The 17,339-nt window shown below is 36.4% G+C and overlaps 2 protein-coding genes across 4 annotated transcripts in view; one reads left to right on the forward strand and one right to left on the reverse strand.

Annotated features, from left to right (window-relative positions):
• The window catches only part of LOC123684502 (transient receptor potential-gamma protein), a 138,382-nt gene that overhangs the window by 27,547 nt on the left and 93,496 nt on the right, over nucleotides 1–17,339 (reverse strand). For all 3 annotated transcript variants that reach the window (XM_045623788.1, XM_045623789.1, XM_045623790.1), the window contains 2 exons: nucleotides 15,756–15,917; nucleotides 10,367–10,577 (listed from right to left, as the gene is read on the reverse strand). In XM_045623788.1, the coding sequence (XP_045479744.1) occupies nucleotides 10,367–10,577; nucleotides 15,756–15,917 (373 nt within the window). The remainder of the gene's footprint in view (nucleotides 1–10,366; nucleotides 10,578–15,755; nucleotides 15,918–17,339) is intronic.
• LOC123684504 (sphingomyelin phosphodiesterase-like) lies at nucleotides 318–6,211 on the forward strand. The gene is made up of 10 exons (XM_045623793.1): nucleotides 318–478; nucleotides 1,166–1,467; nucleotides 1,523–1,672; nucleotides 2,040–2,264; nucleotides 2,608–2,777; nucleotides 4,116–4,310; nucleotides 5,050–5,223; nucleotides 5,453–5,633; nucleotides 5,688–5,881; nucleotides 5,955–6,211. Exons 1-10 carry the CDS (start codon nucleotides 415–417, stop codon nucleotides 6,097–6,099), a joined length of 1,800 nt encoding a protein of 599 aa, XP_045479749.1. The 5' UTR covers nucleotides 318–414; the 3' UTR covers nucleotides 6,100–6,211.

A 17,339-nucleotide genomic window follows, 5' to 3' on the forward strand; every position in this document is an offset into this window, starting at 1 on the left:
TTACAGGCTAAGCCTCAACTCTGTATCACGTTATAATAATAATATTATTATTATTATATATATATATATATATAAATTCGTGGATTCGACTGAAATTATGAATGAATTCAAGTGAAATAAATTGTTAAATATATTCCATTCTATTATCTGAATTCATCGTCATCAACCAAACAAGGTATAGACTACTAGGAATTCAAAATGTGACATATTATCAATTATCATTGATATAGGTCAATGCTCAATCTCCAAATAAATAATCGAACAGTAGCCGATAATCCACTTAGGATTAAGACCTAAATATCGAAGAACTAATCTCAATTTATTTTGATTCAAAATATGATTTAGATAAGACGATAATGTGCCAGTACTTAAACTGTACAGCCCAATGGATAGATCGAGAAGATCATTAAAAAAATGAGGAGTGCTTTATTGATTGTGCTATTTTTTGTGGCATCGTTTGAGAGATGCAAAGCAGCAGGTTAGTGTTTAGCTGAGGAGTTTGACTCTCTTCATTATGGAGATAAAAGTATGAAAGTGATTTTTATTTTTATATAGGAAAAAACGATATATTTGATATTTTTGTCCTAACCAATGTTGATATTTTGTGATTCCAATTTTTGTCATAGATAGGCATGATTAAATTAATGAACAGCCATACGTGAGAAAACATTAGTTCATCTATTTTTTTTTCATTCATATTTATTTTCACATTACTTCAAACTTTCAAGTAGGTATCGCTTTTTTTTTGTGTTTTCCTTATACAGGTTATTCGGTACTATGACTTTTTCTTAGGTCTGAATAACTTATATATATGAAGGCGAGTCAGAAATGCTTAAATTTTTTTTACTACACTGAGAACATACTTCTTCAATTCAGTTTTTTTGTGATAACTTCTGATCGACTCAACAGATTCTAGTAATTTTTTGAATTCAACTGAATGCAGATATCAGTAATGATTTGTTTCCAATACTATCCTCATGAGTCTTCAAGACGTCCAGGGATGGACTGACCTTAGCACAGGCCAGGATCTTCATTTTGGTTGAAGATATCAGTTAAATTCATTCATTTATAGATTTCATCATTAATTTCACGAATTGAATGAACAAGCGCTCAGAAGCTCCAGAACCTTATCAGTGCTTTCCCTCAATTTTTATTCCAATTATAGACGATATCCAGCTTCTGAAAAATGGACTCGACAATTTTTTACATACCGGAGTGTTATCCCAGTACATGAAGAATATTTCCAAGAATCATCAAATCGATATCTCCTTCTTCAAAGAACCATCGATTGAAAATTTGAGTGCTGAAATAACTTGTGACGTTTGCGATGGCTTCATCGAATCAGTAATAACATTAAGAAAACTCAATACATCTGACGCAACCATGAAAAGTTTGATCAAAAGGATATGTTCCACTTTTCATATTCAAGATCAACAAGTTTGCGATGGTCTTCTAGGTCCAATGTTGGTAAAAGGAGAAGTAAAATTGAAACGATTCAATGTTATTAATGTCCAAATTTTAGGATGTTATTTTTTACATTATGGACAATGGCAAGAATGTAACTGGACCAAAGTTGTGCAGCCTACTTCTTGGACCTACATGTCACAACCAATTTGAATTTTATAATTGGACGATAAGCGTTCCTCCCAAACCTGCAGTTATACCTAAAAAGGTGAGTTTTGATGAAAACCCTCGGTTTAGAATGGATCTCAGAGTAATAAACATAGACAGAGGGATTCTGAATTATCCCCATGGTTATCTCACTGTTGTCAGATTGTAATATATTTTCAAATGTACACATGTATGTTTTTTCGAATGAAATTCATTCGTTTGAATGATACTTGGTTGAATGTATGGCACTCTGTTATCCCTGCCATATACACCTTCCTTCATCATGTCATACTGACTTTTCCTTTGGGTTTCTGTATCAATCGGTGTCTTCTTTCGAGAGATGTACACCCTACCACGCCATCTCTCGGTCTAGCAAACAGTCACTACAAGGAAATTAGAACATACTCATTTCAATAGCATTCTTTCAGATTTCAGGAGCTGAAAAGGTTCGAATCCTTCATTTAACCGACATGCATGTTGATCCACGTTACACCTCAGGATCAAAGGCTGTATGTGACCAAACATTGTGTTGCCAAGACGATCAAGGAAAACCAGAAAACTCAACAGCAGGTTGTGGAGTTTGGGGTGATTACAAGAATGCTGACACTCCAATGAAACTGTTAGAGGAGACATTGAGGCACCTCAAAACAGAGGTGAGTCCAATATTGATTGCACCATATCCTTTTCATGAAATTTTGTATAACCAATTCGTACATCTGCGGCTGTATCTCCTCAATAACATCACTAATTCTATCTTCAAGGCCTTGAATCGATTGTAGAGTTTTGGCATACACCTTATCTTTCACGTGGCCCCAAAGAAAAAGGTCTAAAGGCGTTGAATCACAAAATTGACGCATGTATGAACGAATGTTCGAAAGATATGGATTTCAATGCCTTCCTCATTTTTTTTATTGTTGAAATTAGCAAAATTATATCTTTTAATCCGTTTATTTAATTTATAGCAAGTTCCAACCCTAATCTATTCGATCATTTCAGAAATTTGATTACGTTTATTCTACTGGAGACATAATTCCACATAGAATTTGGTCCACCAGTAGAGAGGGCAACGCCGCGCTGGAGCTGAAAGTTATGAAGCTTCTGAGAGATAGTTTCCAGGTCCCTATCCTATTTGTTTTGGGAAACCACGAGCCACATCCACTGAATATGTGAGTTTGACAGTTCCGGAAAATATTTGAGAATATTGGCGAATACGACTGAGCGCTATATGCATGTCTCTAATGATATTCAGAATAGTATTATTGAAAATTCTGGAAAACCACAGGACTGTATATGAGATGTGATTTATTCTGATATCAATGTTATAAACATGCCACTGAGCAGAGAGTTTGTCTTTGGAAAACTGAATCAAATTACTTGAATACGAATTTAAATGAAACTTCACGTCAGTGCCTTCTTTACTTGTAAAGGGTGTTTTTTTTAGAGCTATAGAACTTTAAATTGCAATAAAACAACGATGGATTATTCGATTGACATGAATTTTATTTATCCGCAAGATAATCTTGTGGCATTACATTTTAAATAGGATTTCTGGCATATGATCGCCACGGCTGGCTCGGATGTAGTCCAATCTGGACGTCCAATTTTCGATGACTTTTTCCAACATTTGTGGCCGTATATCGGCAATAACACGGCGAATGTTGTCTTCCAAATGGTCAAGGGTTTGTGGCTTATCCGCATAGACCAATGACTTTACATAGCCTCACAGAAAGTAGTCTAGCGGTGTTGAATCACAAGATCTTGGAGGCCAATTCACAGATCCAAAACGTGAAATTAGGCGGTCACCAAACGTGTCTTTCAATAAATCGATTGAGGCACGAGCTGTGTGACATGTTGCGCCGTCTTGTTGAAACCACAGCTCCTGGACATCATGGTTGTTCAATTCAGGAATGAAAAAGTTAGTAATCATGGCTCTATACCGATCACCATTGACTGTAACGTTCTGGCCATCATCGTTTTTGAAGAAGTACGGACCAATGATTCCACCAGCCTATAAAGGTCACCAAGCAGTCAGTTTTTCTGGATGTAACGGTGTTTCGACATACACTTGAGGATTAGCTTCACTCCAAATGCGGCAGTTTTGTTTGTTGACGTAGCCATTCAACCAGAAGTGCGCTTCATTGCTAATGAACGTATTCCGCACAGAACCATTATTTTCGAAATAAAATTCCACTATTTGCATGCGTTGTTCAGGCGTGAGTCTATTGATGATGAATTGCCAAACCAAACTGAGAATAAATCATTTGACAGCTGTTAAATCGGTCGCCATCTTGAACAGTAGTGCCAACTTAAAGTTATATAGGTACCTCGAAAAAGAACACCCTTTATTATAAAAAACTAGGTACTGTGATATAACATTTCTGAAATCTAATTTCAGAGCACAACGGACAACTCACAATGGTTTCAATCGTTGATATTTCAATTTTAAATCCTTGTTATTATTCCGCATAATTATTCTTCAACTCTGACATTATCCATCTCCCCAGGTATGCACCAATAGATCTGAACAAAACGAATTTGTCGACGAAGTGGCTTTACGAAACTCTGCACAAAGAGGAATCGATAATATTTCCAGAAAGCGATTTAGACAGCATCCAAGAGGGAGGATTTTATACTGTTCTGTTGAAAACTGGGTTTAGAGTCATTGTTCTGAATAACAATGTCTGCTATCTTAATAATTAGTGAGTATACTGTCGTTGAATTTTTCCTCAGCGGACTTGAACCAAATACATTTCATCAAAATAGTATCGCATCACTTTACTTTAATGATAAACAATAATTATTCACTTGGTAAACCACTGCAACAGATCTCGATTGGATTACAGAACTATAATACTGAATATAACTCTTCTCATTTCGAATTTGCTCAAAAAATGTTAATATTCCATCACTTGATATGTGAAAATAATTCTACAATACAAATTCGTTAGCATTCTGACTGAATTTCATTTCATCACTTGTTATAGGAATGAATTTCACACAACTATTTCAATAACAGAGAATTCAATCTGTGATCCAAGTTGATTGTCACATTAATTGCAGTTTTCAAAACGTCATATGCATATTTGAATTAAATGATTCAACATTCAGCGTTGAAACAAACCAGAATGGATACATCCAATGAATTATATCTAGAATTTTAAAATACTCCACCTGAATTTATTGTATCTGCTCATACAATACCCGAAAGACATCAGAGGATATTCTATGGACTGAAAAGAAGCAAAGAAGATGTGTTTCTGACATATTTTCATGATTCAATGAAATGGAAGGATTGAAAATTCAATGTGACATTAGACGAACATAGAAAATACTTTGATCTCTTCAATAACTGTGTTGGACAAACCCTCAACAACAAATATTACACATACACCACAGAGAACTCGAATTATTTCATATTCAACTTGAAATCTGTTTCAGCTGGCTGGCATATGATGATTACGATCCATACGGCCAACTTGCATGGTTAGTTAAAGTGTTACAGAAAGCTGAAGAAGATGGAGAGTATGTTCACATAGTTTACCACGTACCTACAGGGCAGCCTGAATCTTGTTTGGGAACTTGGGCTAGAGAATACAATAAAATAGTGAATAGGTACCTAATTAAATTGATGCTAGAATAGCTAGTTTTTTTTTGTGAAGGCTCGTTTTCATATTAATGAAAGCATTGAGTTCTGTTTATAATTTTCAATCAATCCTGTCATTTAAAAATGCTGTAATGTAGAAAATTCAAACAAAGAAAGAGGTGATGCTTGTCATGAGTGGAAGAAAGGAATTCTTCAAACTGTTGCTAAATCTTTTTGAAATAATGGATCCTGTTTCAGATTTTCGGATACCATCAGTGGTCAATTCAATGGTCACACTCACGCAGATGAATTCTTCGTATACTACAATGAAACGAATCCAACAGATGCCATCCAAGTAGCTTTCAATGGTGGCTCCTTAACACCTTTTGTGGAAACCAATCCAAGTTACAAAATTTATGACGTCAATATGAGTAATTGCGTAAGTGTTAGAAAAATCAGAGAAGGCCTAGAAATACATTTCTTCTTCATTTAGAAAGTCGAAGATTTTGAAGAATGGACGTTCAACCTAACTGAAGCCAATTTGAAACCAGAGAAATCTACAGTTGATTGGTATAAGCTTTACTCATTCAAAGAAACATATGGAGTACCTTCTTTGGAACCCAAGGAAGTTGGTAAACTTGTGGATAATATGGCACGTAACAAAACACTACTAGAAATATACAACAAGTAAGTATTCAATTCAAGATAAAAAAACTAGTTTGTTTTTGAAATGCAATAATTCTTTTAATAATTTTTTCAGATTCAAGTACACCATGGGCTCGAGATCTTATAAACCTTGTGATGATAAGTGCCATAAGGAAAATCTTTGTAACATAGTGACGAATGGATTAGGTGACGATTTTCATTGTAGCAGAATAAGTGAAATTTATGATGATAGTCAATGAGAAAGAACTTTTAGATATTATTATTTTGTATGGATGAGTTTTTTAAAGATTTGAGTTATATTTTTTTATGAAAATATGAAATTGAACATTAAAAAAGAAATGCTCAAAAATATGTACCATGTATTTCCATTCTTTCCAACACTTCACTCAATCAATACCAGATGTATCTAAGCTAAGTATGTTCTCATGTTTTCACATGTTTTCTTATTTGTCAACGTGTTCACTTGCAAGAGTGATTACATCTACTTCAATGCTCCTCTAACATTTCAATACCTGTTCTGTAAGAGAATTCATCTTTGCTTTTAAAATAGGTTTCAACTTCAACAATCACTCTTTCATTAGAGTCAAATTTCTTTCCCCGGAGCATATTTTTGAGGTCTGCAAAAATATACTAAACACTGAGGGCCAGATCTGCAGAATAAACTGAGAGGTAAGCAGTTGGAATATACATAAACTTACACTCAAAGATTCCAGACTTTCCATACTAATTTTTATCAATTACACAATTATGACACATGATAACTCCAAATACTGAATATGCAAGGTTTTTTAAAAAGTTATCTAACCGTTTTCCACTCACTTTACAAACCATTTTAGAACAAAAGGTTTTTAAACCTTCCAATTAGATATTATTCAGTGCTTTTATTTTATGTTTGTTATTTTCACTTTGTATATTTCTCATCATATGCCTCTATATCTTCTAAATAATACCTGTCAAATTCGCATGTGATTTCCATTGATGCTTCCAATTCTACCCAATTCATGAAAAGCTTTGAATTGCTACGTTGTTGTGCCAAATATGTCCTGACAAAGGATGATATGACATAGCTGGTAATTGCAACCGAGGTATGCATGATTAAACAGAATTCAGTTCTAAATTACAGATATATTAACAAAACCGCCAGAACATAGTTGAAGTGAATATATATCCCTCCAAATTAAACAGGCATGATATAGGTATGCATCATTTTCAACTGGAATTTAATCTTCATCGATTAGATTAGGGAGCATAGAGATTCAAAATAGCAATTTCGGCGTATCATTTGACATTTGGAGGAAATCATAGAGTAATAAACATAGATTTAGGGAGTATACGCAATTTTTTCATGTACCCAACATAGTTAGACTACGTTGTCGGATTGTGATTTATTTTCAAATCCACAATTTTACTATATCATTATAAATGTATATTATATTGAATGAAATATATTCATTCGAATGATTCCCGATTAAATATGCAAATTTGAATATTTGGAATCCGATATTTTTCCTAATTGTCGAATTTGTAATAAGCAGAATATTTATCATTTTCTGTATCTACCTGCTGAAAACCAAGGTTTGGCAACTTTTACTCTTCTAGTGTCATCGGTTGTATCACGTCGTTTGGCGCGTTTGAAGTTTGTTTTATGAATTTCTGATATATTTAGGTATTTATTTCAATATATTTGGAGTTAATATGAAACGTTGATTCACTATGGGACATGAGTGCGTTCTTTGTGGAGAAACTCGCGAATTGAGTGAAATATCGTATCACTGATATGTTTTCATTTCCGCGCGCTTCATGTCAAATTTGATAGTTCATGTTGGGGATAAAATTTGCTTACTGAAAATGACATATGCTCCCTGTATCTATGTTTATTACTCTGAGGGGGAAATTATTAAGTGATCTGAAATTAAGAATACTCTGAGATAGTTGGAATATTTTTCTTATCATTTCTTTGATTCAGAGTCGACTGAGGAAGCTTTGTGCTCACTTCTGGGATGAGAAATATTATATCTCAGCTTTTTTAAGCAAATTTATTCAAAATCCGAAGAATACAATGCTTACTTTACTCGATATATTCCGCGTATAACCAGTAAAAGCACATTTTCTCCCAAAAATTAGTCGTCAACACATAATCACTTGCTCTTTGAAAAGTATTTTGGCTCCAATGCAAAAAGGATTGCCGAAGTTGAAGCCTATCTCCAAAGCAAAGAAGAATCTTTCTAAAGACGAGCTATTGAATATAGAAAAGAAGTTTCTATCGCGTATCCCAAAATTAGTTTTCTAGTGAGAGGTTCTCTGAATTCCTATGAGCTAAAAAAAAATTAATGGCACATTTTCGGGCTAGATTTATGAAAGAATTAATATCATATCATATAAAAGGATATATTTTCTGATCAAATTATAAAAATCATTAAACTTCAGATAATTAAAATATTCGGTGGCCACCAAAGTCTCCGGATTTAACACCGTTAGATTTCTATTTTGCCACATTCAAAGAAAATGCTGAAATTTTGAAAAAATCAAACAGTGTGAAATCCGGAGACTTTGGTGGCCACCGAATATTTTAATCATCTGAAGTTCGCACATTATAACACCTCGTCATTTTCCAATTTTCTCTTAATTATAGCTTAAAAACAGTTGAACAGTTTCCACCGAATCCATTCTATCAAAAATCGAGCCCTGAAAAGTGCCATCCTTTTTTTTCCAACTCAAAGGTATTCTGAGATCCCCTCACTAAACAACAAATTTGGGACAACCGAAACAATAATGCAATGTGTACATTCCCAACTGTTTTTCCACCGATAACGACCCCAAAATTGGATTAATCTTCTTGTATCGATGATTGTTCTCGTCGATTCTCTTTCACGTCGACTCAAACGGTAGGAGGGAGTTTGCCCTCGATGGAAATTGTCCGGAGGATCATATTTATCACACAGATAACTGGATGAGATCGATTTTCACGCCTTTTCCACATCTGCTCCCCGCTGTTTGATATATGTTTCTCTACGATGTGTCAGCCACAGCGCAAGACTTTGCCAAACGCTGTCATTAATCGAGTTGCTGGATCATGGGATGTTTACGTTGATTGATTCCTGAACACAATGGATGATTCTAATTGGTTTGCCGCGAGGCAATTAGCAGCCTCTTGCTATGAGGTTAGAAGGGAATTCTTGAGGGAGAGAAACGAAAATTCGATGTTTCGATAGCTAAATTTGATAATTTATGAATTGTAATTAATTGTTAGTAGGGATTGTTGAGAATCTATGAACCAATAAAATTTTCAATTGCGAATGATTCAGGAAATGTCGAATTTAGTTATCGAAACATCAACTTGTAACGGGTGTCTTTTTCGAAATATATAACTTTAAGTGGGCATTACTGTTCAAGATGGCGAACGATTCAACAGCGGTCAAGTGATTTATTCTCAGTTTGGTTTGGCAATTCATCATGAATAGACTCTCGCCTGAACAACGCTTGCAAATAGTGCAATTTTATTTCGAAAATAATGGTTCTGTGCGAATACGTATCGCGCACTACGTCCATTTTATTTTGTTTAGCGATGAAGCGCACTTCTGGTTGAATGGCTACGTCAACAAACGAAACTGCCGCATTTGGAGTGAAGCTAATCCTCAAGTGTATTTCGAAACACCGTTACATCCAAAAAAACTGACTGTTTGGTGCGCTTTGGGGGCTGGTGGAATCATTGGTCCGTATCCTTCAAAAACGATGATGGCCAGAACGTTACAGTCAATGGTGATCGGTATAGAGCCATGATTACTAACTTTTTCATTCCTGAATTGAACAACCATGATGTCCAGGAGCTGTGATTCCAACAAGACGCAGCAACATGTCACACAGCTCGTGCCACAAACGATTTATTGAAAGACACGTTTGGTGACCGCCTAATTTCACGTTTTGGACCTGTGAATTGACCTCCAAGATCTTGTGATTTAACACCGCTAGACTACATTCTGTGGGGCTATGTAAAGTCATTGGTCTATGCGGATAAGCCACAAACCCTTGACCATTTGGAAGACAACATTCGCCGTGTTATTGCCGATATACGGCCACAAATGTTGGAAAAAGTCATCGAAAATTGGACGTCCAGATTGGACTACATCCGAGCCAGCCGTGGTGGTCATATGGTAGAAATTATATTTAAAATGTAATGCCACAAGATTATCTTGCAGATAAATAAAATTCATGTCAATCGAATAATCCATCGTTGTTTTATGGCAATTTAAAGTTATATAGCTCTAAAAAAGCAACCTTTAGTTAACAAGTGAGCAAAAGCTTAAATCTTCGGAATATTAATATTTTTTCACAAAAGATGAGAATAAGAATAAGCGAAGTAATTCGAATTGTTGGCAACAGTGCCCCGTTTCCTGGCTTCCCAAATAAACTGAATGGGACCTTCTCTAGAGCAAGAAGCGGTGAAATATCGAGAAACATCCAATTGGAAAGATTAACATCAAGAGCGATTGTCACGTTCAATTTTACCTTTTTCTGTCTGAGCTTAATGGCTAATTTCAGTCTATTCAGGTGCATTCGATCGCCGTGCTCGAATGCGGGTCCCGAGGGATCGTGATTCAGGAGCACCTCTAATTCGTAGGAACTTCTCGTGTGGTCCAAAAGGGCTGTGGCGAAATCTTGGCACTGCTTCCTCAGTTCTTGGTACTCGATTTTGAACTCGTGTTCCATGAAGCTCAGTCTGGAAATAATTTGAAGACTCGATTAGATTTGAATTTTGATATGTTTTCGATATACCAAATAAGTTTTAATTGTCAAAAATTGAAGAGGAACTTTCATCTTAACAAAGTTAAGGTCAAAAATTCTGACGCCTTCTTGATATTGCGTGCTTATATCACAGAGTTAACAAATTAACTTAGGACATATTTCAACTCTGATTAAGAATATCCAAATTTTCCTATATTAGCACAGAATCTGATGTTTCTAAAATTATTAATGAAACACTCTCTATACCATTGTACACAAAATTTGGATATAAAGGGTGTTTTTTCTAGAGCTATAGAACTTTAAATTGCAATAAAATAACGATGGATTATTCGATTGACATGAATTTTATTTATCTGCAAGATAATCTTGTGGCATTACATTTTAAATATGATTTCTGGCATATGACCGCCACGGCTGGCTCGGATGTAGTCCAATCTGGACGTCCAATTTTCGATGACTTTTTACCAACATTTGTGGCCGTATATCGGCAATAACACGGCGAATGTTGTCTTCCAAATGGTCAAGGGTTTGTGGCTTATCCGCATAGACCAATGACTTCACATAGACCCACAGAAAGAAGTCTAGCGGTGTTGAATCACAAGATCTTGGAACCCAATTCACAGGTCCAAAACGTGAAATTAGGCGGTCACCAAACGTGTCTTTCAATAAATCGATTGTAGCACGAGCTGTGTGACATGTTGCGCCATCTTGTTGGAACCACAGCTCCTGGACATCATGGTTGTTCAATTCAGGAATGAAAAAGTTAGAAATCATGGCGCTATACCGATCACCATTGACTGTAACGTTTCTGGCCATCATCGTTTTTGAAGAAGTACGGACCAATGATTCCACCAGCCCATAAAGCACCAAACAGTCAGTTTTTCTGGATGTAACCGTGTTGCGACATACACTCGAGGATCAGCTTCACTCCAAATGTGGCAGTTTTGTTTGTTGACGTAGCCATTCAACCAGAAGTGCGCTTCATCGCTAAACAGAATAAAATGGACGTAGTGCGCGATACGTATTCCGCACAGAACCATTATTTTCGAAATTAAATTGCATTATTTGCGAGCGTTTTTTCAGGCGTGAGTCTATTCAAGATGAATTGCCAAAGCAAGCTGAGAATAAATCACTCAACAGCTGTTGAATCAGTCGCCATCTTGAACAGTAATGCCAACTTTAAGTTATATACCTCGAAAAAAAAACACCCGTTATATCTCGGACAGAAAACTTTAGAACTCTTTCAATAGACTTCATGGGATTCTAGTCCCTCTGTTTTCAAGCTCAGACCCAAACACCACTAACAATTCCAAATTATCACATCATCCATAATAATTTTCCACATCGACCATCTCTAACGATGAAGAAGTCGAAAAACGGAAAGTCATATGACTAACTAAAAAGGCACGAGGCGTTTTACAAACGAAACTGCCAGAATATATGATTGAGGCAGACGAAAAAAGTTTGCTTGCAAGAAGACACGAAGTAAACAACCCTAGAACAGAAAAACTCCAGATGCTAACACATGATGTAGTTGTTTACGTTCTCACGATGACAACTACCGAGCTGAATAAATAGGGTCTTTGTTCTCTATATGGCTGGAAATCCTCGTTAAAAAATTGGAGACGAACGCAATAGCATCAGTATTCAGAAGGTGGATTTGAAAACTCTGGAGAAACTTCAAGAATAATCTTACTTAGTAGGCCATCAGGAATTTCGCTAGTGAAACTTCTGTTTTCATTAGCCACTTCCCTAAATGGTCAACACAACACATCAAACTAATCGTTTTTCAGTCTGCTTTTACCCTTGAATTCTATATAGCTTTTATCGCTCTATCCAAAGATAACAAATTACATTTATACCGTTCCAGGAATATGTGTTTATATTCCATCCTGTTGAACAAACTAATAGGCTTTCAAAGCTGACTACGAAAACAAATTATCTAGGCCTATAATTCTTGATATATTCGGTTATAGTGAATGCCGATTTAATTGAATTTGACTTTAATTGATTGAAAGTGAAATAACTATATTGCCACAAAATTTATTCAACACAATAATTGTTTCGTCAACTATGAAAGTATGATAACTACAATTTAAAGTAACATCAGTTTTTCAGATGCAGAGAAGATAAAACGGAGACTGGAAAGGTTTTGGAAATTGGAGTTCTTCATTTTTTGGCTTGAAAATTCATTGTATCGTTATCTCGAGCTTGGAAGCTGATGCGGTGTCACAATTGAATTTTGTACCAAATTTCATGCAGAGCTGCGGTGAACTTCCCCAGTGGCTTTTCCAGAGTCAATCTATTCAAGTCCTGGAAAGGATCGATCCCAGACTAGATAAGCCCTAATTTCATTCGTATTTCTCTCCAGTCTATTCTCGAATCGTTGGATGAGATAGTTCAACGAGGATTCAGAATAAATCTACCAACTCTCGAGGTTCTAGAAATACTTCAAAATCAGATTATTCGAATGTTCTTTTAGCAGTGGAGTTGAGAAGCGATGGAAGTTCTGATATTACGGATTGAGATTTTTATAGTCTTTACTTATCTAGATAAGAAATTGAAATAAATAATCCAAAGGAGAAAAAATTGTGAATAATTCTATCTAGGACTCCAGTTCTGAAATTCTCCAGTATCTGGAAAGGCTTCATGAAGGTTACTTCTTCACTTATACAAGTCTCTTGTCCAAAGAATTTTTTGCGTTGGCTAGCGATGGCGAGACATTCCATCACCAGGTGATCAAATTAGATAAGGTTAGATTAGATGAAGGGCAGAAGATCATTCGACCTCGCAAGCACCTTGACCTAAAGATCTATTGTGCATACCCACGCAGTTAGATACCAGTCCTATAGCAGATGTTTAGCTTTGTCAGTGTCTTCTTGACAGAAGCGATATGTGTTCTCAGACCCTTATCCTATGTTTCTCAGATGATACCTTACGGGGCAATGTACTGAGTGGGAGAACTGTTTTAGTCCAACAGGTCGAGTAGGAGAGAAGTGAATTGGTCTGTCTTTGACCTCTGATCTCTTCTAGCCATTACGTGATCTACAGCTCGCCTTCCAGTTCCAAAGTTCTCATAACCTCCTGTACCTGTTATGGTTTCAAGAGGCTTCTTTCTAACTTCTACCAGTTTCTTGTCCAAAGCAGATTTTCCGTTGGCTAGCGATGACGAGGCATTCCTTTATCAGGTGATCCGGAGTTTCTTCCACCTCCACGAAGAATCTGCACTCGTAGTTTTCTGCTAGATTCATTCTCATGAGATGTTTCCAGAGGTGACATTTTCCTGTGATGAATTCAGAGAAGAGGTGCAGCATAATGTTGCTAAGATCCAGATACTCTTAAGACCTTGCAGTATCAAAGTTTCGAAGGGAACTTTTGGAATAATCCAACCCGGGAAGATTTCCCCAGAGTGTTTCTCTTTCGGTTTTTTCCTTCTCCTGAAACTCTTGTTGGTACATTTATCTATGTATACCATAGAAAGGTTCAAGGCCAAGGAAAGGAGTTTGTGCCCTCTTTTTGTGTTCAACATCATATAATGAAATGAAATTTCGTATAAGGATTGATATAAAGATCAGAAGATCCTAGAAAATTTTCCAGCTAGGTTGAAATTCCATAGTTGATTTCGTGAATGGGCCAAATCAGGCTACAGGAAAATGTTGTTTTCATCAATGCCTGGCAAAATATCGGGAAGATTTTGCGAGCAGTAATACAACGTATTACCAAATGAGTGTGAAAGCTCTTAGACCTTTCCTTGAATATTTTACCTTGAATCGCTTTAGCGTTGAAGGAATTCATAAGCTACTTATGAAGATTTTTTCAATTTGATTGCAATTTTTTTGAAGGGAAAATAACGGGTGTTTTTTTTTCGAGGTATATAACTTTAAGTTGGCATTACTGTTCAAGATGGCAACCGATTCAACAGCTGTCAAGTGATTTATTCTCAGTTTGGTTTGGCAATTTATCATGATTAGGCTCACGCCTGAACAGCGCTTGCAAATAGTGCAATTTAGAATATTTCGAAAATAATGGTTCTGTGCGGAATACGTATCGCGCACTACGTCCATTTTATTTTGTTTAGCGATGAAGCGCACTTCTGGTTGAATGGCTACGTCAACAAGCAGAACTGCCGCATTTGGAGTGAAGCTTATCCTCGAGTGTATGTCGAAACACCGTTACATCCAGAAAAACTGACTGTTTGGTGCGCTTTATGGGCTGGTGGAATCATTGGTCCGTACTTCTTCAAAAACGATGATGGCCAGAACGTTACAGTCAATGGTGATCGGTATAGAGCCATGATTACTAACTTTTTCATTCCTGAATTGAACAACCATGATGTCCAGGAGCTGTGGTTCCAACAAGACGGCGCAACATGTCACACAGCTCGTGCCACAATCGATTTATTGAAAGACACGTTTGGTGACCGCCTAATTTCACGTTTTGGACCAGTGAATTGGCCTCCAAGATCTTGTGATTTAACACCGCTAGACTACTTTCTATGGGGCTATGTAAAGTCATTGGTCTATGCGGATAAGCCATAAACCCTTGACCATTTGGAAGACAACATTCGCCGTGTTATTGCCGATATACGGCCACAAATGTTGGAAAAAGTCATCGAAAATTGGACGTCCAGATTGGACTACATCCGAGCCAGCCGTGGCGGTCATATGCCAGAAATCATATTCAAAATGTAATGCCACAAGATTATCTTACGGATAAATAAAATTAATGTCAATCGAATAACCCATCGTTGTTTTATTGCAATTTGAAGTTCTATAGCTCTAAAAACACACCCTCCACATGAAAATTTCGAACTTCAAAAATATGTGCTTTCCAGGACATTTTAGTGGATCGTATCATCACAAATCCTTATATAGATGAACTATGAACAATTGTGTGGTCTCTCACGACGTAATAAGAGCATGAATAAACGACAGCTCGAAAGCTCCTGAACCCATTTACATTTTTTTTAACACCACGAACTCTAATCAAGATAACCCCTGGAAAAACATCTATAATGAACACTTTCGCAGCCAGATGTGGCCACGCTTTCAGGATGCGTATTTCCAATTACATCCCTGCGCCTATTCCGCCTTCCAATCAACCCTCAATCACCACGAGGACATAATATCGACCAAATATTTCCCAAACTTACCGACGTAGCTCCCAGGAGAGTTCGAAAGCTGTAAGGATGGGATCTTTCGACGATAAGGCAATCAGGGATGGGGAGGCCAGAGCGCGGTAGGCGTTGATTCTGCTTCTGGAATGTCGTAAAGAATCCTCCATTCTGGATGTGACGCACTCGTCGCAACCGCATCTGGAAATATATTCATTTCAGCAATGAATGTGAATTCATTATTTGGACTCATTTTATTGGCATGTGGAGAGTGCAATGCTATTATGACATTTGACGAGAGAATTGAATGCTGTTTATCATTTATTTCTTCATTCATACATTGATTTATCTATCTATCTCTATTAATTGATAAATTGAATTATTCTTCAAATCATTAATTTATTCATTGATTTGATTATTCATTAATTTGTTTTTCAATTCATGGATTTATTTATTCATTTATTCATTGATTATTTCCATTCTTTCATCTATCAATTGATTTATGTTGAGTGTACAGTGCATCCCATTTTGGGTGAGACAGCCATGTTTCTCGCTTGTTATTTAAGATAGAGCCTTGCGGTTCCTGTCCTACTTTTTTGTGAAACTAAAGTTGGTCTAATCAGATTTTGCATAACTGTTTCCGTTCAAGAGATACAGGGTGAATTTGGAAATTGATAATTTTCGGACCCCTCCTTTATCTCCGAAGTTATTAGAAATATTGCTGAGGTGAAAACTACGTCTGAATCAGAATTCTGCGTAGAATCCAGTGGCATACTCAATTTCTTTTTTCGGGGTATGGTTTTGAAGATTCAACACAAACCTATATTTTTTTTAATGGAACACCCTATATATCATTACTTCGTTGAATTCGTCATTTTTTTCCCTTCAAAATTATGTATGATACGATGTAGGTAGGATGTTCAAAATGTCAAAAAAACACTAAAACATCAAATAATGATGATTTTTTGTTAATGAGCAATGGATTTCCCATATGTACAACTTTGCTTCCGCCGTTTTGAAATAGATGGCTGTAGCGGCTAGAGGTTGTCGAAATAAATGGATCGTAGATGTCATACAATAAGCTTAGGTATTTGTAATCATAACGCCATCGAAATATTAATCGATTTGTGTCTGCATCATAAAGTTATTCTCGATTAAACATGTCAGTTTACGTGCCAAATTCTAGTCATTTGCGGGAGGTTTTAATTGTCTGCTTTAATGAAGGAATATGCGGCTGATGCTCATCGAATGCTCTCAAATACCTGTGGTGAGGCCACTATTAGCTAAGGAATGTGCCGCGAGAGGTTTCAACGTTTCAAGAACGGTGATTTTGACGTCAAAGATCAGTATAGCGGTGGAAGCGAGAAGGTTTTCGAAGTTGCAGACTCATCTCAAAGGCAACAAGAATTGCCAGGATCTTTTGGAGTGACGCAAAAAGTCATTTAAAAACGCCTGAAAATCATGGGAATGATTCAGAAACATGGATTGAGATAGCATTGAGAGACAAACGACCGCAATACAACGAGAGACATGATAAAGTGCTTTTACAGCATGACAATGCTCGACCCCATGTTGCGAAAGTCGTCTAGACATACGTGGAAACGTTGAAATGGGAAGTCCTAC

The sequence above is a fragment of the Harmonia axyridis genome, chromosome 7 (assembly GCF_914767665.1).
Source record: "Harmonia axyridis chromosome 7, icHarAxyr1.1, whole genome shotgun sequence".
Taxonomy (NCBI): Eukaryota; Metazoa; Arthropoda; class Insecta; order Coleoptera; family Coccinellidae; genus Harmonia; species Harmonia axyridis.

Excerpts from the sequence above, each read along its gene's own strand:
- LOC123684504 (XM_045623793.1), top strand. The coding sequence starts at position 415 with ATGAGGAGTGCTTTATTGATTGTGCTATTTTTTGTGGCATCGTTTGAG. Across the intron at positions 5,224-5,452 it reads TACAATAAAATAGTGAATAG|ATTTTCGGATACCATCAGTG; the intron begins GTACCTAATTAA and ends ATCCTGTTTCAG. Across the intron at positions 5,882-5,954 it reads CTACTAGAAATATACAACAA|ATTCAAGTACACCATGGGCT; the intron begins GTAAGTATTCAA and ends TAATTTTTTCAG.